Here is a 22,571-nt window from a genome sequence, read left to right as displayed (position 1 = left end):
GTTCATAGCAGCCCTGTTTATAATAGCCAAGTGCTGGAAACAGCCTAAGTGCCCATCTGTAGATGAGTGGATTAAAAAACTGTGGTACATTTACACAATGGAATACTATGCAGCAGAAAGAAAGAAGGAACTCCTGTCATTTGCGACAACATAGATGGAACTAGAGAGAATTATGCTTAGTGAAATAAGCCAGGCAATGAAAGAAAAATAACGTATGGTATCACCTGATACAGGAGACTAATGAACAACACAAACAAATGAACAAAACTGAACAAGGAACAGAATAACAGTTATCAGTGGGGAGGGGAGAGGGAGAGAAGGGGGTTAAATAGGGGAAAGGTCTATACAAAGAACATGTATAAATGACCCATGGACAGGAACAATGGGGTGGGGAATGACTGTGGGAGAAGGGGTGGGCTGGGTGGGGGGGTGAGCAATGGGGCAACTGTAATAGAAAAACAATAAAAAAATTATTAAGGTTCATATAGTTCAAATAGGTCAATCAAATGTTATCAGTGTGATATTTTATGCAATAAATCTACTGCTCAAGATTCCAGGACCATGTGAAACTGGAAGTAGGACTGATGGTTATGCTCTCTCCTCCCTTCATTTTGCTAACAGTACTTAAAGATAAAAACCTTTAAGGACTTTATCAAACAGGTTAAATGACTAATGGAAGTTCGCTATTTTGGAAACAAAGAATATTATATTCATTTAACAATAATAGCCCTGTCAGGCAAATAGCTTCTCATTTTACAGAAAATTATTTGGTTGAGAGAAGTTAAGCAATTTGTCTGTCATCACACAACATGCCAGAGAAGGCCACTTTAATACCAATGATTTTCAAACTTTAGCAAACTTCAGAATACTTGGGGTGCTCATTCCAAATGCAGAGTCCCAGGTGGCCTTTGGCAATATGCATTTTTGGAAACACACTGTGTAAATGTGATGTGGCCTAGGATGCCTATTTAAGAACAAGAGCCCATTAGGTCTGAAAACTTTCTACTCAAGAAAATCAGAGATCATATATCTTCATAATAAGTTAGTATTTATTTGTAACTTTTATTTGGCTATAAGCCAGAATATTCCTCAGTTACTGTAGTCCTAGAATTCTTAACCAAGAGGGTATGTGATAAAGTAGTTCAGGAGCATTTTAGAAATGCAGAGGATTCTTGTTAAATTTCAATCCGGTGAAAAATAACCCTACCTTCCCTGAATTAACCATAAGATATAATTCATCACCCACACGGGCACACTGTTGAAAGTGAAAGGAGCACTATTAATAATGATGTCAAGACAACAGGGCATTAACTGGAACCATCCTAAGCACACTGAGACATAGGAGAGAAAAGTCAATCAAACTTTCCTCACCATGTCCTACCATTAATATACTGTATCTTTATACACTGAATACCATGTTCCTAGTCCAAAACAATCACTAAGTTTACCACCTGCTTCATTTTCTTATTTTGAAGTATATTATTTAAAAGGAGAAAACTCTCCACTTTAGTGTGCACAAAATCAATCCAAAATGGGGATGCAGCCTGAAGTACTGAAAGATAACACCAACAAGGGGACTAAAGATGTGCATTCAGATCCCAGAATGCTACTTTGTAGCTATGACCTAAGACAAATTGTTTCTCTTTTAGTTGAGCCTCAGCTTCATCAGCTATAAAATAAGAAGGTTAATATCACTTCAGAGTGATGTAACAAACAAATTTGCAAGTGTCCCATAAAAGCTGGAAAACATTGAATACATGGATAATAAATATGAAGGAAAATGTTACAAGACATATTCTCTGACAGAAGCTGCAGTAATATTACTATGTGCTTACAGGTGCTTTTGATATTAGTATTACCACTTCCCTCATTGGATTTCTGGGCAGGATGGTATTCTGGACCCCTCTTACTCACAGAAATGACAGCGATGATTGTTTAGAACAATGAGCATTACAGTTGTCTTTTTATTAAATTATAACCCCCAAACAAAAACAATCTCAACACCTTCTGCATCTACAGAACTGGACATGACCTTCAGGAGCATGGTACTTATACATTCTCACTATTGATCCGCTATGGTGTTAAGTCCTGCAGCCCCTTCTTTGGAGCCAAGAATAGCAGGTTTAGCAACAAGACGATAATGCAGTGTGAGTCTGTAGAGAAAGCAGGTGACTGTCAGGACCCTCAAATATTAGGCCTGACTCAGCCACTATTTTGCCACATGACCTTGTGCAAGACGTACCTATAACATGAGGGGGTAAACTAGAGGATCTTTCAGGACCCTACAAGCTCTGACATCTTTGGCATTTTGCAAGTCTAGATGATTGTCAACTGCTCTTCTTGGATATTTTCTTATCCTTTCTCATAACAGAAGAACAAGTTTAAGCACAATTAAACAGGAATAGACTTTAAAATACAGATTTAAAGTTATTCACAGATAAAACAGGTCTTCATTTAAGAAACATTTATTCTTTCCCACATGAAAGTGAAATTGCAGTTGAAACATAAACTGAGAAACATTTGTTTTACAAAGTAATTTGCTATATGACCATGACTTTAACGTGTTAGACAAGAAAATTATTAAAGGCCTTATAAGTTCTGAATTTTGCAATTCTGATACAGTGTTGGCATTTTACATGTCTAGATGACTGACTTCATTTTTGGATACTTCCTTTACATTTTACAGTCTGTGCTTATTACAGAAGAAAACATTTAGCACACCATTACAGAAACAGGAGGTTTAAACAGATTTGCAGTAACATCAAGAAACATTTACACTGAAATATACAGAAAGAATAGTTTTTGAGTCAGGGAATACATTCACAGTCTCAATTATTTCCATTAATTATGGAAAACAAATATGAACCAAGTAATATTTGTCTTATGAGGTAACTGAATTCTTTTAATTTTGTAACTGGGGACATGTAAAACAGTTACAGCATTTATACAATACTATTTTCAAAATAGGTTTTTCACTTTTAAGAATGAAAGTTCTCACTGACAAGCTTTAGATACACAACTTAGTCCAGTGGGTATCAAATCTATCACAAGAAGCAACTATACACAAACAGTTCCCCACAACCCCTAGCATCAGAAAGTGAAATTAGACAGTTAAGGCAGAAAAACAATATCCCTACAAAGTATAAATGATTAAGGCCCAAAGACCATGTTTACAAATGGATATAAGATCCCAACTATTCAACTAAGCAAGTAACTTATTTCACACAGTAACTCCTTTTCTTACTGCTTCCTTATTTCTGATTCTGGGAATATTGATGCAGCACCTACTGGGCAAGACACTGGGAGCACAAAGAAGGATCAGACATGGTCCCAGTGCTATGCTGGTAAATGGTGAACAACCAGCTCTTGAAAGGAAGAGAAGTACTTAATTACAGCATTTATCAATTTCTATGGGGTAAAATACTCCTACCATAGCAAATTTCAAGCTACCAACAATTTGATAACTGTCTCACAAAGTTCCTGAAAGTCGAACAATCGTCTCTCACAAGCTATTTATTATAAGCCAGCTCCAACATACCACACCCTCAAGTAGCTCATAATCTCTCTTCACGGGTACATACTTTAGAGAACAAAAGAATGGAAAAGAGATAAAATTTAAATAATTATATTTTCGTAAGCAGTTTTAAAAGTTAAAAGAAACACTAAAATCTGTGAAATTTTCCTACTTCTCTTTTACTACTCCAGTTTTTCTCTTTCTTAAATTTATTTCAGGAAACTAAAATGTAGTATAATGGGGAAAAGTAAACATGAGTGGGGCAGGAAGGAAAAATGACAAGACATCCTAAGATATATGCTAACCGTCATCATTATTATGTGTATGCTAGAAGAAAATACCTACCAAGATAAGGGCAAATACGATATAACCTTTAAAATTCTATCACCTGTGAGCCCTTTCAGTTCAGTTCACAGTCCTGAAGATTTGTCCTGTTCTCTTTGGTTGCAGCTTTGATGAGATTAGCTAGCTTCTTCTGCACAATACTGAGTGGAGTGTATTGCTTCACATCACTCACAATATGAGCTCATAACAAAAGGCAAAACTAACTGTGGAGTCTGAGCACTTCTTTGCATAGTCACCCCTTGTATCAGATCTTAGGCAAGTACCGGCTGGAGTGACCAGGACATTCTTCTGGTAGCAAAACATGGAGCCTGCAGGTTGGGCATGTCCCCTGCTGCATTAACCAAGGTCGAATGCACTAAGGAGCAAAAAGATTCATGTCAGTCTCTCAGATTTAGCCTAGCAGAAGCAGCTATTAGTCTATACATCAGGATTGCCAACCAACATGTCTATCAGTAGGTCTTTCAAGCCTTATCTGGTGCACTGCCAAGCCAACTGCTACAATCATGGCACCTTCCTATGGTTTGCTGAATGATGCAGTAGCTGGTAACAAAAGAACGCCTTTCAGCCAGTTTATTCTACTGGGATCCTTCTTCTAACCCCAGTATTCAGGATAATTAGCAGTTCCTCCTAGCAAAGAAGGTTGAGGAAAGCTGCTATATTTTTCTTCTAGTTTATTATATATTATTCTGATTTGTAATCCAGAAAACATCAAAACTAAACATACAAAAGTCACCAATACCCTGTTATCAAGTACTTATAGCATGAAGTTAAATCCCTATAGTGGACACACTTTTCAGATTGCTCTTTCTGTGCTGACTATGGCAGTGCTCTTTGACTATGAACTACCTTTTGTTTGCCTGAAACCTAACTCTACAAAAAGAAACTTTTACCTGTATGAATAATGGAGAGTCAGGTCAGATGAGACAATAGGCACCACATATAAATCCCATGAAATCTAACCTTAAAACGTCACCTGGATGAATTAGCTTCAATGGGTAATGGCAAAGAATAAAATAAGTTTTATTTTATTCTGGAACATTTAATTTGCAAATGAATCAGACTTTTAAAACTTTAAATGGGAAAGTCAGGTGGCTAAGTAGCTATCCTGGAGATCTTTTAAAGTTAGTCATTCTGTGTATATCTCTTCAAATCAGAGGAGATGCGAAATGTAATTCTGTAGCACATATCACATATCTTTGAAATGATATTTTACAGATATGGCTTGAATAAGCTGGTTATTGTTCACTTCCCTGAGAAGCCTTTTTTGTGTAATATTATCATTTCCAGCATCAAATTACTTCTCTGCAACAGAAGACTTAGATCATAAATTGTATATCAATAGCACTTGCACAGCAGCAACACCAGGAGTTGATCTATATGAATGTCAAGAATCAACAAAGGATGTGCCAGCCTCACATTTTTCTAACATCAAAACTCAAGTCTGAGCATCTTCAAAAGCAAACACCAGATCCTGGACAAACTACTAAGGTAAAGCTTATGCATTATAGTGGCAGAGGCTATTATTAGGTGTGGACAAAGGACACTATGTGTTATTAATGACACATGAAGGTGAAGCGGCACTGTGGCTAAACTGCCACTGAATTGCCATGTCAATCAATATTCTATTCAAGTGAACCACCTACTCTCTACCATTTAAATTCCATCATGCCCCCTTCTTTAAGGTGTATGGAGATCTGAGAAAGCGCCATGCAATCCGTAGGTTGGCATGTGAAAACAGGTGTAAATATTTCTGTGTGGAACTCAAAAGTCCAGCATTCTATCCAATGGAACTCAAGAAACAGCAGTGGATAATAATATATGCAAATTATTTCAAGTAAGGCAGCAAGAATTTTGCTTAGTTGATTAATGGTAAAATATTAAAAAGATAAGTTTACCTGAGAGTGGAATTTGTGAGCACAAGGCAAAACTGAGAGGTTTTCTGGAGAGAGATTCTCATGACAGATCACACAAGGCTCTTCCTCCTCTTCCTCATCACCCTAGGGAAAATACATGAGATGTATTCAACTCATTTCTTTCTCCCAAATATAAATTGATTTATAATTAACAGTCTTATTCTCACCAAATTACTGGCTCCTTCCCATGTGACAGGACCTTGTGGACTGAGGGGCCCCCCGGCTGGTTTGGGGGGCCGGACAGCAGTGGGCTGCGGTGGAGTCTGGCTGGGTGAAACACAACCTCCACTTGGCACTGATTTTCCTTGACTCTGAGAAGAAGGATATTATACTAAATTTTTTTTAGAATTGTCCTAAAACAGGAAAAACTGATAGAATAGCACAAAATGTAGGACAGTAAGGATTAGCAAAAGGGTAAAGATTAGCAAAACGGTAAAGGTCAATCAGATTAATGATAAAATTTGAAACAAAATGTTGGCATTATTACTTATATACTTAAGAGCCCAGTAGAACAAAAATATATATACTCTTTTTAATTTAAACAAATGTTTGTAGAAAATTAGAAAAAAAATTCCTCCTTTAGAATTATTCAAAGTAACCAAGAGTAAATTTCAGAAGGGTCAGTTTAGTCTAGAATGATCAGAGGTTTTCAAAAATACTTTCCATGCCATTTGTCTAGTTCAAGTCAAATTTTTTATTGTTAATTGAGGAATTAATACAATTACAGGTTATTTTTCTGAACATGTTATGGATATAATTATGACAGCTAACCACTGGAGTCAAGGGCCTGAAGGAGTTCAAGACAGGAACTGTATGAGCACAGCAAGGCACAGCACTGAAAAGAGCAGGCGGGATGCAGTCCCACTAAGGGGAAAAAAACCACACCCCAGCTGCATCAGGAGGGATCTCAAAGTACAGAACTTTCCTTGACGAGTAAGGGATTCAAGTTTCACATCAGGTATCCCAGCCCTTAATGCACATCAGATGGGTATCATTGTGTTGGCTGTTTTAATTTTTTTATTTGACAGTGTAAGGGAAAAAGAGGTCAGTGCCCCTCTGCAAACAGGTATTGCATGTTTTAAAAGTTCTTGATTGGTGTGGATTGAGTACTGCCCTGAGAACCAAAGGGTTGCCAGTTCAATTCCAGTCAGGGCACATGCCTGGGTTGCGGGCCTGGTCCCCAGTTGGGGGAGCACAAGAGGCAACCACACTGATGTTTCTCTCCCTCTCTTTCTCCCTTCCTTCCCTTCTCTCTGAACATAAATAAATAAAATCTTTAAAAACAAAATTCTTGCAGCATAGGAGTGTACCATGGCACTCTGGTTGAAAATCCCTGACAGACCACTGTTGAAGGTGACACATTTAATATTCTTGGAAAGCCTGCCAAAGAGGCAGGGGACAGCAGGGACTGTCCCCCTGGGTGTGAAACATGATGGCAGCCATTCTCACTAACTAGTTCTGCCATGCTGATGCCAGTCTTGGCAGACACCGTTTTAAAATTTCTCCTCTAGCCTCCTAACACCACTGGACACACACCCCTACACTTCAGCCCTACTACATAGCCAGTCCTGCCCACACCAGGGGCCAGCAGCTATCACAGCCCCCTAAAACAGAAGGCTGTATGCAGCACAGCAGGGGAGCCCCGGAGCACCTGGCTCTGGTGGCCAGACAGGACTACCCTGCTGAGTCTACAGGACATCACCTACACACAGCCACTTCTTCGAGACTGGGAGACATGGCTGATCTACCTAATACACAGAAACAAAAACACAGAATTAGGTAAAATAAGAAGACAGAGGAATATATTCCAAATAACAGAACAAGATAAAACCTAGAAAAATAACTAAATAAAATAAAGGTAAGCAATGGTCATAAAGTTGCTCACCAAACTCGAGGGAAAAAAATGAATGAACCCAGTGAGTACTTCAACAAAGAGATAGAAAATATAAGAAAGTACTAATCAGCACTAAAGAATACAATAGACTGCAATAAAAAATACACAAGGAAATCAAAAGTTTAAATGACACAGAACAGATCAGTGATCTGGAAGAAAATAGTGGAAGTCACCCAAGCTCAAAAGGAACAACAAAAAGAATTTTTTTAAAATGAGAATAATTTAAAGCGACAACATCAAACACACTAACATTTGTATTACTGGAGTCCCAGGAAGAGATGATAGAAAGGGGTAGAAAACTTGTCTGAAAAAATAATAGCTAAAAGCTTTCCTAACTTAAGGAAACAGACATCCAGGTCCAAAAAGCACACAGTTCCAAACAAGATGAACCCAAAAAGGTCCACACTGAGATATATTATAATCACAATGTAAATAATTAAAAGGAGAATCTTTAAAAAAATTTATTTATTTATTTATTTATTTTTAGAGAGAAAGGAAGAGGGAAAGAAAAACACTAACTGGTTACCTCTTGCATGGCCCCCAACTGGAGACCTGGCCCAAAACCCAGGTATGTGCCCTGACCGGGAATCGAACTGACGACCTTTCATTTGTGGGACGACACCCAATCCACTGAGCTGCACCAGTCAGGGCTAAAGAGAGAATCTTAATAACAGCAATAGAAAAGCAAGTAGCAATAAACAAGGGAACCCCCATAAGACTATGCGTTGATATTTAAGCAGAAATTTGTATGCCAGAAGGGAGTTACATAATATACCTAAAGTGCTGAAAGAAAAAAAACCTAACACTCTACCTGGGAAGGCTATCATTCATAATTAAAAGGAGAGAGACATTATGGAACAATCTACCTGAATGACCAACTGAAGACAAGCTGAACAGAAGTCTTATAACTAAGGACATACATACAGAAGAAAGGTGGAAATGAGAAGAAGAAAAATAAAAACTGGACCAAGACCAACGTGCGGCAGTTGAGAATTCAGAGAAATAATCTCAGCTGCAAAGGTCCACCTAGAGGGGCTTTGGTGGTCCGAGGTGGAAGCCTTGCATGGAGTCAATTAGCTGTGAAAATCAGTGGGGATTCCAACCACCAGGGACAGATGGGAGTCTGCTAGAAACTCAGGTGTGCTCTTCAAGAGCCAGCACACACAATCTCGTTTGCGGGCACTCACCCTAGATCCAGAAGAGGGATGGCAGCTGAGAGGATTACAGTCATACAGGGAGAGACTGGGCTGTGTGGCTTTGGGAAGAGGGCTAGAGCAAGAGCTGCCATTGTCCCTGTGTTGAGGTCCTCTCCCACACTGCCCATAGACGCCATTTCCCTTTATATGGCATCGATCAGCCTGGGGAATCTAATGGCTCTACCCTGTCAAGCTGGCACCCTGCTGAGAAATCAGTAATCTGCAACAGCCTGGGTCTAGCTGCAGTCTTTCTTGAAAGGCTCTCAAGGAGGTCCAGGCATTTCAATGAGTGTCAGAGATGCCAGAGGAGACACCTAGTTGTGTGGCTCTGGGGCAAAGCCATTTTTCCCCATGCACCCCAACCAGGGCCACCATTCCTGTGCAGAGCCCTCCCTCCACAAAGCCAAATCCTGTTCTATTATAGCCTGATGAATTCTGCTGGCCTTGCTCTGATGGCTCCCTGAGACCCTGCCACCCACCACAAAGATCTGCAGGCCCCAGCTGTGTAGCCCCTAACCTTGGTTACACTGAGACTTGCTGAGTGGCCTCAGATCTAGCACTGCTGCTGAGACTGGATCTGTATCAACCTGGTAAACATCACTTGCCCCAACCAAGTGACTCAGAGCCTGCCTCATGGAACTCACGTACTGCCAGAGGTTCTTTCAGTGGCTAAGCTAAACAGGAAGTGGAAAAGAGAGGCAGATCTCAGGGTGCCTTGGGCCTTCCGGTAACTTGCCGAGACTCAGTTCTGCTGAAAGCTGACCTTGGTATAATACTTGGCCCTACAACGTGCATCTAGGACCAGTTAAAGGTCACCAACTGTAGATCACCTAGTAGCTCCTAACAGGTAGCCAAGGGCTGATCACTGGAAGGTTCTTACATTGACTTGCATTGGAGCCCCTCCCAAGAGGCCCCAGAACTGACACACCCAGTGGCTGGCTTAAGACCATATCAGAGCATGACTTGATTAGCTCCACAACTGGCATATCCAAAGGAGATAGCAGTTGGCACCAGACCCTATTTGGGTGAATTCTGCTTCATGGGGTCATCCCCCAACACAGCAGCTCCTACACTTTGGTTGGGGGTCAGTCCTCAGTCAGCCAAGCTTAGGGTCAACCCCACCCACAGATGGGCAACAGCAATCAAGACCCAACTACAACATAATCCACACAGACACATTCTTGGAACATATAGCTCAGGTGATCAGGGACACCGCACAACTGGGCCCCACAGGACACCTACTACATAAGACCACCTTCTTAAGACTGGGAAATATAACAAGTAACCTAATATACAGAGAGAGAAAAAATACAGAGAAGCAGCCCAAAAGGGCAGACAAAGAAACATGCCCCAATTGAATGAACAGGAGAAATTCTCAGAAAAATAACTAAATGAAATGGAGGCAAGCAATCTACTAGATATGAGTTCAAAACAATGGTTATAAGTATGCTAAAAAAACTTAAGGAGAACTTCAAAAGTACTAAAAAGGACATAGAAACCATAAAATAGAACAAGAAATGAATACAATATTTAAAATGAGATATACAACTAAAAATTAAGATTACATGAAGCACAGGATTGAATCAGCGATAAAATATACAAAGTAGCACAAAACATCCATTCAAAACAAGAAATTAAAAATTAGGATTTTTTAAGGCACCTCTGGAAAGACATGAAGTAATGACAATACCTACATCATAGGAGTATCAGAAGAACAGAGACAACAAGGAATCAAGAACCTATTTGAAGCTATAATGACTGGAAACTTCCCTAACTAGTGAAAGAAAAAGACAGACAAGTACAGGAAACACAAGAGAGTCCCAAACAAGATGAACCCAAAGAGGCCATGCCGAGTTACATCATATCTAAAATGACAATGGTTAAAGACAAAAAGAGAGTCTTAAAAGCAGCAGGAGAAAAAGTTACCTACAAAAGAGCTCCCGTAAGACTGTCAGCTGATTTCACAACAAAAACATTTCAGGCCAGAAGGGACTGGCACAAAATATTCAAAGTGATGAAAAGCAAGGAACTACAACCAAGACTACTCTACCCAGCAAGGCTATAATTTAAAATTGAAGGAGAAATAAAGACCTTCCGAGATAAAATGAAAGCTAAGGTAGTTGATCACCACAAAACCAGTATTACAAGAAGGTTAAAGAGACTTATTAAAAAAAAAAGAAAAGAAGAGGAGCATAAATATGTAATAAAACATCAATCAATATGTACCTATCAATAATCACTTTAAATGTTAATGGATTAAAGGTTCCAATCAAAAGGAATAGGGTAGCTGAATGGATAAGCAAACAAGACATATATATGCTGAGTACAAGAGACCCACTTCAGATCAAAAGATACACACAGACTGAAAGTAAATAAATGGAAAACATATTTCATGCACTCACAAAGGAACACCTAGGAACACCTAAATATATAAAGGAAATCTGAATGGACATAAAAGAAGAGATTGACAGTAATACAGTCATAGTAGGGACTTTAAAACCCCATTGATATCAATGGTTAAATCTTCCATACACAAAATCAATAAGGTAACAGTAGCCTTATATGACACACTAGACCAGATGGATTATTATTATTTTTTTTTAATGAACTCTGAACTTTTTATTGGCCTCCTGCCCTGCAAAAAGATCCCCTACTTCTGCTGCCTTTAACGCCTCAAAACTTTGGTGTCGTTGACCTCAGACACCACTTTGCCGTCCACAATCCTGCGGGTGGTGGTCTTTTGGATGGTTTGTAAGGAGTGGCTGTTGTCCAGGGCGTCAACAAGATCGAAGTCCTCCCCTTCTTCCAGTAGTCGGTGGTAGGTGGCAATCTCAGCCTCCAGCTTGACCTTGATGTTCAGCAGGGCCTCATACTCCTGGGCCTGGCACTGCCCCTCTGCCCGGGTCTGGGCCAGCTCTGACTCCAGGTGCAGCAGGATCCCATTGAGCTGCTCCATCTGCATGGCATAGCGTGTCTCCACCTCCGTCAGGCTGTGCTCCAAACTGGCCTTCAGATTTCTCATTGAGTCCAGGTCAATCTCCAAGGACTGGACTGTACGTCTCAGCTCCGTGAGTGTCATCTCAGCAGCTCCTATCTCAGCGGTCTGCAAGGTGACCACTGTGGTGCTCTCCTCAATCTGATGGGACCAGTACTTGTCTAGCTCCTCTCGGTTCTTCCGAGCCAGATCGTCATACTGGGCCCGGATGTCCGCCATGATTTTGCTGAGGTCCTGAGATTTGGGGGCATCCAACTCCACAGTCAGCCCGGAGTTGGCAATCTGGTTTTGTAGACCATTTACTTCCTCCTCATGGTTCTTCTTCATGAAGAGCTGCTCCTCCTTGAGAGTCTCGATCTCCGTCTCCAGCTGCAGCTGAGTGATGTTTGTGTCATCAATGACCTTTCGGAGTCCATTGATGTCATTCTCCACAGACTGGCGCATGGCAAGCTCCGTCTCATACTTTACTCTGAAGTCATCAGCAGCAAGACGGGCATTGTCAATCTGCAGAACGATGCGGGCATTGTCCACAGAATTTGCAAAGATCAGAGCCCTCAGGTCCTCGATGATCTTGAAATAATGCGCCCAGTCTCTGACCTGGGGTCCCTTCCTCTCTAGGTGTTCCCAGAGTTTGCTCTCCAGTCTCCGATTCTCAGCCTCCAGGCTTCTCACCCTCTCCAGGTAGGAAGCCAGGCGGTCATTCAGGCATTGCATAGTCTCCTTCTCGCTCTGGATGCCCCCTATGCCTGCCAGACCCCCGGCCATCCCTGCAGCCAGGCCCCCGGATTCCCAGTTGCCCCGCACGCTGGTGGAGTGGGACACCGAGATCCGGGAGCCCGAGCCCCCGGCGCCGGCATAGACGCTGGCCGCGCTGCTGACCGGCCGGACCCGGTAACTGGAAGACTGCACGGAGCCCAGGCTCCGGTAGTTTGTGGAGAAGCTGGAGCGTGTGCTGAAGCTCATGTTGCTCAAGGAGAAAGGCGAGAAGCCGAGACTCAGGTTGAAGCTGCAGTCCAGATGGATTTAATTGATATTTTCAGAGCATCTTACCCCACAGAAGCAGAGCATACATTCTTTACAAGTGCACAAGAAACATTTTCCAGAATAGACCTCATGTTAGGCCACAAAACCAGTATCGATAAATTTCAGAAGACTGAAATCATATCAAACATCTTCTCTGATCACAATGGTATGAAACTAAGAGTCAATTATAACAAAAAAACTGAAAAAACACACAAAAACACAGAAGCTAAATAACATGTTACTAAACAACTGGGTTACCAATGAGATCAAGAAAAGAAATCAAAAGATACTTTGGGACAAATGAAAATGAAAAGATAACAACACAAAATCTCTCAGAAACAGCAAAAGCAAGACCTAAGAGGGAAATTCATAGCAATATAGGCCTACCTCAAAAAACAAGAAAAATCTCAAATAAGCTTAAATTGCACCTAGATGAACTAGAAAAAGAACAACAGACAAAGCCCAAAGTGAGTAGGAGTAAATAATAAAGATCAGAATGGAAATAAATGTAATAGAATCTAAAAAGAAAACAAAAAACAAAAACAAACAAAAAATCAAAGAATGATGAAACCAAGAGATGGTTCAGGGGTTGGGGGGGTGGGGGGTAAGAGGCCCAATTTAATAAAATAGAAAAAAAAAAAAAAAGTAAAAACTGATACAAAGGATTATAAAAAATATTGCAAACAACAATATGCCAACATTTTGGACAATCTGGAATAAGTAGATAAACTTCTCAAACACAATTTATAAGACTGAAACAAGAAAAAATAATATCTGAATAGGCCAATTACAATTAATAAAATCAATCCCAAACAAAAATCCTGGACTGGATACTTCACAGGTGAATTTTACCAAACATTTAAAAAAGAACTAACACCTATCCTTCTGAAACTATTCCAAAATGTTCTAGAGGAGGGAAGATTCCCTAAACTCATTTTATGAGACAAGCATTATCCTAGTTCCAAAAGGACCTAAAGACACTACAAAAAAGAGAAAATTATAGGCCAATATCCCAGATGAACATAGATGCAAAAATCCTCCACAAAATATTAGCAAACCAAATACAGGAATACATCAAAAAGATCGTACACCATGATCAAATGGGATTTATTCCTGAATGCAAGGTTTGTACAATATCTCTAAATCAATTAACATGATATACCACACTTACAAAATAAAGGATAAAAATATGATCATATCATTCAGTAGTTACAGAAAAAGTGTTTGACAAAATCTAGCACCCATTTATCATAAAAATTCTCAGCAAAGTAGAAATACAGGAATCATATCTCAATATAATAAAAGCCATATATGACAAACCCAGAGCTAATAACATACTCACTGGAAAAAAACTAAAAGAAAGTGTTACCCTTAAGATCTGGAACATTATGTTGAATAAAACATAGTACTGTAAGTTTGAGACACAGGAATCATACAAGAAAAATAAAAAAACATCCAAATGGAAAAGGAAAACGTAAAACTGTCTTATTTGCAGGTGATATTACACTGTATATAGAGAATCTTAAGGTTTCCAAAAAAAAAAAAACGCAAACCACTGGAAACGATAAGTGAATTCAGTTAAGTAGCAGGATACAAAATAAATATTCAGAAATTGGTTTCATATTTATACACCAATTATGAACTATCGGAAGGGGAAATTAAGAAAACAATCCACTTACAATTGCATCAAAAAATAAATATCTAGGAATAAATTTAACCAAGGAGGTAAAAGACCTGTACTTAGGAAATTATAAAGACACTGAAGAGAGAAACTGAAGATGATAAAAATACATGAAAGTATATACTGTGCTCATGGATAGAAAAAATTAACATCATTACAATATCCATACTACCCAAAGCAATCTATATATTCAATGCAATTACTATCAAAATACCCATGGCATTTTTTATGGAAATAGAACAAATATTCCAAAAATTTGCATTGAACCATTAAAGACCTTGAATAGCCACAGGAATTTTGAGAAAGAACAAAGTTGGAGGTACCATGCTACCTAATATCAAGCTATATTACAACTCTATAGTAATCCAAACGGCATGGTACTGGCATAAAAACACACACATATGTATCAGTGGAACAGAACAGAGAGCCCAGAAATACATCCACATCTATATGGTCAATTAATATACGAAAAAAGCAAGAAAAACAAAGAGTTAAAGAGAGTCTATTCAATAAATGGTGTTGGGAAAATCGAACATATGTATGCAAAAATAATGAGACTAGACAACATTCTTATACAATATACTAGAAGAAACTCAAAATATATTAAAGACTTAAATGTAACACTTGAAACTATAAAACTAAAAGTGAACAAAGGCAGTAAAATCTCTGACATTTCTCTTAGCAATATTTTTTTTTACATATCTTCTCAGGCAATGAAATCAAAAGAAAAAATAAACAAATGGAACTAAATAGAACTAAAAAGTTTTTGCACAGCAAAAACAAAATGAAAAGACAACCCACTGAATGGAAGAAGACATTCACCAATGATACATCAGATAAGGAATTAATATGTAAATTAATAAAGAAATAATAAAACTCAATACCAAAAACAAAGAAACAAACAAAAGTAATTCAATTAAAAAATGGACAAAGGATCTGAATAGATACTTCTCCAAAGAGGACATACACGTGGCCAATAGATATATACAAAGATGCTCAAATTTACCAATCATCAGAGAAATGCAAATCAAAACCACAATGAGATATCACCTCACAAAATTGCTATCATCAATAAATCAACAAGGATGTGGAGAAAGGGAATCCTCAAGCACTGTTGGTAGAAATGCAGATTGATGCAACCACTACGTAAAACAGTATGGAATTTCCTCAAGATATTAAAAATGGAACTGCCTTATGACCCAGTGATTCCACTTCAGTGTATTATCCAAAGGAACTCAAAATACTAATTTGAAAGAATATATGCACCCCTATGTTCTCTGTAACACTATTTATAACAGTCAAGATATGGAAGCCACCCAAGTGCCCATCAATAGACGAATGTATAAAAAAGCTATGGTACATATATAGAATGGAATATTACTCAGCCATATTAAAAAAAAAAAAAATTAAATCTTACTATCTGTGACAGCATGGATGGACCTAGAGGGTATTAGGCTAAGTGACATAAGTCAGACAGAGAAATACAAATACCATATGATTTCACTATGTGTGGAATCTAAAGAGCAGAACAAGTAAACAAATAAAGCAGATACAATTCATAGATACAGAAATCAGACTGGTGGTTGCCAGAGGGAAGGGGGTAGGGTGCTGGATGAAAAATGTGAAAGGGAGTAAGTACAAATTGGCAGCCACAAAATAGTTATGGGGATGTAAAGTACAGCATAGGGAATAGACTCAATAACACTGTAACAACTATGTATGGTGGCAGGTGGAGATCATTTTATAAAGCATATGATTGTGTAATCACATTGCTGTACATCTGAAACTAATACAAAATAATATTCGATGTAAACTGTAACTAAAATAAAAATATATGAATGAAAATATCTTACCAGTGAAAGCAAATAAATAGTAAAGGCAGTGGATTAATCACATATGAAAGGGGACCATCCAAAAAATGAAATTTATTCATTAAAAAATTGTGTATTTATTCTTACATGTTTAAACTTCAGTCACCTTCAAAGCATTCTCCATCTGATGCAATACACCTATTGAGAGGTTTTTTCCACTGCTTAAAAGAGTTTTTGAATGCATCGATTTTGATGCTTTTTAGTGCTTCTGACGATTTTTGTTTCACCTCTTTCACGTTGGCAAAACTTTTTCCTTTGAGGACTTTTTTCATCCGGGAAAACAAAGAAAGAAAGAAAGTCACTAGGGCAAGATGGGGTGAATAGGGAGGGTGGGGCACAGGGGTTATACCATTTTTGGTCAGAAACTGCTAAATACTCAGTGTGGTGTGGACAGATGCACTGGTAAATCACCCAGCATGAAATGGGCAAACACCTTGAAAGAATCTTCAAAAAAAAAAAAAAAAAATCACTGAAGCTGAATGCAGCCTCTCACAACAACACCAGCTGGTACACGGATACAGATGGGTTCCTATAACTAACTTACTGGGGGAAGCCTGTACTACAAGGGGTCCACTCTGCAGAATGTAATTCTGTTTGGGGCGGGGGGTTCCCTCTCATATAAAGCTAGCATAAAGATTAAATGACAAAAAGTAGTAAAATCATCTATATCTATAAGAATTAGTTAAGAGATACACAAAATAAAAATATATAAACTATGATAGCCAATATATAAAATGTGTGTGCAGGGGTAGAAATGGAGTGCTTTTAAAATGCATTCAAACATAAATGACTATCAACTTAAAATAGACTGCCTTATATATAAGTTGTTAAATATGAACCACACGGTAACCACAAACCAAAAATCTATGATACACAAAAATTAAGAAAAAGGAATCTATACATAATACTAAAAAAATTAATCAAACCACAAGGGAAGAGAGCAAGAGAAGGAAGAAATACAGAACTATAAAACAACCAGAAAACAGTTAACAAAAAGGCAATAAATACATATTTATCAAAAATTACTTTAAATTTAAAAGTATAAAATGCTCCAACTAAAGACATAGAATGGCTAAATGGATAAAAATTCAAGAGCCATATATATGCTAGTTGGAAGAGTCTCACCTCACAGCTAAAATACACAGAATGTAAGTGAAGAAATAAAAAATATACGAGTATATTCTTGCAAATGAAAATTTTAAAAAGCTGTGGTAGCAATACTTATAACAGACAAGACAGAGTTTAAAAGAAAGACAAAACAACTATGGGAAATTTAAACAATGGAATACTACTTGTCATAAAAAAAGAACAAAATTGTACCCTTTGCAACATCATGAATGGACCTGCAGAATATTATGCTAAGTGAAACAATCCAGTTAGATAAAGACAAACACTATGTGATTTCACTTATGTGTAGACTCTAATGAACAAACTGAACTAATAAGTAAAATACAGATAGACTCATAGAGAGCAGGGTGACAGCTACTGGCAGGGGGTCCGGGGTGGGGGGCGGTTTACAGGGTGGAGGAATCAAGCAAAAAGGAAAAAGGATTCATGTACTTGGACAACAGTGGGCTGACTGCAAGGGGGAGGTGTGTATAAGGGGGTTAAATATACAGAAAAAACACAATAAAAATATTTTTAAAACAATCAATTAAAAGGCCTTAAAACAAAAAAAACCACACACACACACACAGATTGTTAAAACAAAGAACTGCGTTTATCTTAAATTACTTCAATAAAACAAATTATATCAAACGTGTTTTCTGACTCCGATGGTATGAAACTAGAACTCAATTATAAGAAATCTGGAAAAAACACAAACATGTAGAAGCCAAACAACATGCTAGTAATCAATCAATGGATTAATGAAGAAATCAAAGAGAAAATTTGAAAAAACAACAACACACATTAAGACAAATGAAAATGGAAATATAATGATCAAAAATCTATAGGCTACAGAAAAAGGAGTTCTAAGAAGAGGCAGGGGGTTATAGTAATATATGCCTACCACAAGGGAGAAGAAAAAAATTTCAAACAATCACACCTAAAGGAACTAGAAAAAGAAGAACAATCATAACACAAAGTTAGTAGAAAGAAGGAATAATGAAAATCAGAGTGGAATTAAACAGACTGAAAAACAAAAGAAAAGATTAATGAAACTAAGAATTGGTTCTTTGAAAAGACAAACAAAATTAATAAATCTTTAATCAGACTCCGTAAGAAAAAAGAGTCTAAATAAATAAAAGCAGAAATTAAGGAAGAGTTACAACTGACACCACAAAAAAAACAAAAGATCATAAGATATTACTATAAACATTACATGCCAACAAACTGAACGACCTGAAAGAAAGGGATACATTTCTAAAAACTATCTTCCAAATCTGAATCAGGAGGAAATTTAAAAAATCTGAACAGAATGGTTCCTGGTAATAAGTAATCAAAAAAACTTCCAACAAACAAAAGTCCAAAATGAGACAATTTCACAAGTGAATTCTACCAAATATTTAAAGAAAAGTTAATAGCTATCATTCTCAAACTATTCCAAAAAATTGAAGAGAAAGGAACATTTCCCAACTCATTTTACAAGGTCAAAATTAAGACAAAGAAACTATGAAAAAAATCCATAGACCAATATACCTGATGAATATAGATGCAAAAATCCTCAACAAAAACCTCATTCAACAATACATTAAAAGGAATATGCATCATGATCAAGTGGGATATTCCAGGGATGCAAGAATGGCTCAATATCCATAAATCAATTAACATGATACACTATATTGACAAAAACCAAATGTAAAGGGATGCAGAAAAGTTACTTGACAAAATTCAACATCCATTTATGACAAACACTCTCAATAAAGCATGTATAGAGTGAATATACCTCAACATGATATAGGCCATATATGATACACATATAGCTAACATCATACTCAACAGTGAAAAGCTAAACGCTTTTCCACTAAGATCAGGAACAAGAAAAGCATGACCACTCTCTCCACTTTTATTCAACATAGAAGTATAATTCCTAGCTACAGAAATCAGACAAGAAATGAAAGGTACCCAATTTGTTAAGGAAAAAGTAAAACTCACTGTTTTTAGATGACATGATAATATATACAGAAAATGCTAAATACTCCAACACAAACTATAGAACTTAAATAAATTCAGTAATGTTGCAGGATACAAAATTAATATACAGAATTTTGTTGCATTCTTATACAATAATAACAAACTTTCAATAAGAGAAATTATGAAAACAATCCCCTTTACAATTGCATCAAAGTAATAAAATATCTAGAAATAAATTTAAGCAATGAGTAAAATACCTGTACTCTGGAAACTATAAGACACTGATGACAGAAATTAAAGATAACATGAATATGGACATGGACAACGGGGAGGGATATGATTGTGGGAGAAGGGGTGGGATGGGTGGGCGGAAGCAGTGGGGGAAAATGGGACAACTGTAATTGAAAAACAAAAAAAACAAAAAAATTTAAAAAAAAATCTTAAAGATGACATGAATAAATGAAAAGATATATCATGTTCATGGATTGGAAAAATTAATATTGTTACAGTGTCCATACTGCCCAAAACAATCTACAGGGTCAATGCAATCTCTACCAAAATACCAATGTGATTTTTCACAAAACTAGATAAATAATCCAAAAATTTGTATTGAGCAGCAAAAGACCCCAAAAAGCCAAAGCAATTTTGAGAAATAACGAAACTGAAAGTATCACAAACCCTGATTTCAAACTATGTACAATACAAACCTACACTAATCAAAACAGTACAGTACTGGCAAAAACTACAAACATAGATCAATGGACAAGAAGAAAGTGCCCAGAAATAAACCCATGCTTATATGACAAAGGAGGCCGGAATATACAATGGGGAAAACAGTCTGTTCAATAAATGGTGTTCAAAAAACTAGACAGGTACATGTAAAAGAATGAAATAGAACCATTTTCTTACACCATATACAAAAATATACTCAAAATGGATTAAAGATTAAAACAAGCTGTAGAATTCCTAGGGAGAAAACACAGGCAAGTAAACTTTGGCATCACTCTTAACAATATGTTTATGGATCCATCTCTTCAGGGAAGGACATCAAAAGAAAAAATAAACAGATGGGACTGTGTCAAACTAAAAACTTTTGCACAGTGAAGGAAATTATCAACAAAACAAAAGACAACCTACTGAATGGCACAGTATATTTGCAAAAGGTATATTATATAGATATATAGATACTCACACATACAGAAACTCACCCACACAATGGAATACTACTCAGTCATAAAAAAGAATGAAATCTTGCTATTTGAGACAACATGGATGTTATGCTAACTGAAATAAATCAAAGACAAATATTGTATCATTTCACTTACATCTGGTATCCAAAATGCAATATAAATGAGCAAATAAAACAAAACAAACAGATTCATAGAAACAAAGAACAAACTGATGGTTGCTGGGGAAAATAGGAGGAAATGAGTGAAAGAGTTAAGAGGATTAGAGGTAAAAATTTCAGTTATAAATAAGTTATGGGGATGTAATATACAGCATAGAAAATAGAGTCAATAATATTGCAATAATTTTATATGGTGACAGATGGTAACTAGGCTTTACATGATCATTTTGTATGGTATTTAAATGTTGTACACTTGTAACTAATATAATATTGTAAGTGAGCTATTAAAAATAAAAATAAAAGACCTTTAGTTTAAGAGGTAGAGCAGAAGTAAAACAACTTTGAATTAAAAGACTCCTATCTTAATGTTTTTAACTATATACTAAAGTCACCTTAAAATACATGACAGAAAAGTACCTCCCCAAAAACAATCTCTATGCTACTCAAAGAGAGTTATTACAAAGAAATGTGCTTCTGCTAATGAGTACTGAGAGGGGCAGCAGAGATGCATTATAAAGGGGCATGAGAAAACTATTCTGGGTAATAGATATACTCATCTTGACTGAAATGATGATTTTACGGGCCTATACACAAGTCAAAATGTATCATACTATACACTTTAAAATATGTGCAGTTTGTCATGTTTCAATCATGCCTCAATAACAATATAAATTTATATATATTTACAAAACCAGCAAACTAGTATAGATAAGAGCAGAGAGAGTTTTTTTGCCTTTTTATTTTTTTACCTGAGATCTTGTGGGGTCAATAAATTGAGAAATCTTAAAAACAATCTGATCAAATGTTAGTCCAGATAAGGACTTCCCATGAGCATCCTTCAATTTCTGTAAGAAATCTGCAAGCTCCTTTCTGGAAAAGATAAAGGACAGAGAAGTGGTGATTTTCCTTACAGCTTTGAGGATGTGCTCCCCAAACGAGATATAAAATCCTATTGTATGACTGATATGTATCATATCGACATGACCCTTTAGGTCTTTGATCTCAAAAAGTGATCACAGGTATATCTGCATTTATCTTAAACCAAAATGAAGAGTCCTAATGTTTTATTAATGATACTAAATGTGTTATGAGTGATAAAGTTTAGCATTAATTATCATTTCAAAAAATATTTTAACTGTTTTTGAAAGCTCACTGTGTGAAATTTGTTTGTTATCTACTTATTTATGTACTGAGCTTTTCATATCACATCTGTGTTCTCTTACTAGGACTAAATATTCCTTTTTTAACTATGCTACTACTGGCCTTTCCTCTGTCACACTTAACAGTTTTACTTTTGTAAAACTCAGACACAGAAAACAAATATTAAACAGAACAGGAAAGCAAAGATTCAACGACACATTGATTAAAAAAAAAAAAACAACCTAGGAATATTTTAATTGATAGGTTCTTTTTCAATTCTCGCGATCCATTCACCAAAACAAAGCCTATACATACATTCTTGGTAAAATAATAACAATTGTATTACAGTTCTACTTTCATTATCTATTCATGAGAATATTTATAAAACCATAATCTATCCTGTAATATAACAATATGTACATTAAATAAAAATATTATTCTTTAAATAAAAATACTGGTAAAAATTAGAATTATTTCCTTGTATACAAGAGTAAAGATAAACGAAGCTTCATTTCTGGAGGAGTAGAATTACTGATCTTTCTGCTAAAACCAGAACTATGAAAATAATAGTAAAAC

At 36.8% G+C, this 22,571-nt stretch overlaps 1 protein-coding gene and 1 pseudogene across 1 annotated transcript in view; both read right to left on the bottom strand.

Moving 5' to 3' along the window:
- Positions 1-3,972: 3,972 nt before the first annotated feature.
- DZIP3 (DAZ interacting zinc finger protein 3) overlaps positions 3,973-22,571 on the bottom strand; it is a 113,528-nt gene continuing 94,929 nt past the window's right edge. Inside the window, 4 exon segments of the mRNA XM_090276379.1 lie at positions 3,973-4,214; positions 5,755-5,856; positions 5,940-6,083; positions 21,605-21,725. Of these exon segments, the coding sequence (XP_090132505.1) occupies positions 4,104-4,214; positions 5,755-5,856; positions 5,940-6,083; positions 21,605-21,725 (478 nt within the window). The 3' untranslated portion in view covers positions 3,973-4,103.
- On the bottom strand, positions 11,462-12,851 carry LOC150021482 (keratin, type I cytoskeletal 18 pseudogene; annotated as a pseudogene).

Source organism: Furipterus horrens, unplaced genomic scaffold, assembly GCF_987537825.1.
Source record: "Furipterus horrens unplaced genomic scaffold, mFurHor1.1.pri manual_scaffold_1, whole genome shotgun sequence".
NCBI lineage: Eukaryota > Metazoa > Chordata > Mammalia > Chiroptera > Furipteridae > Furipterus > Furipterus horrens.
This window is presented reverse-complemented; position numbering and strand designations above follow the sequence as displayed.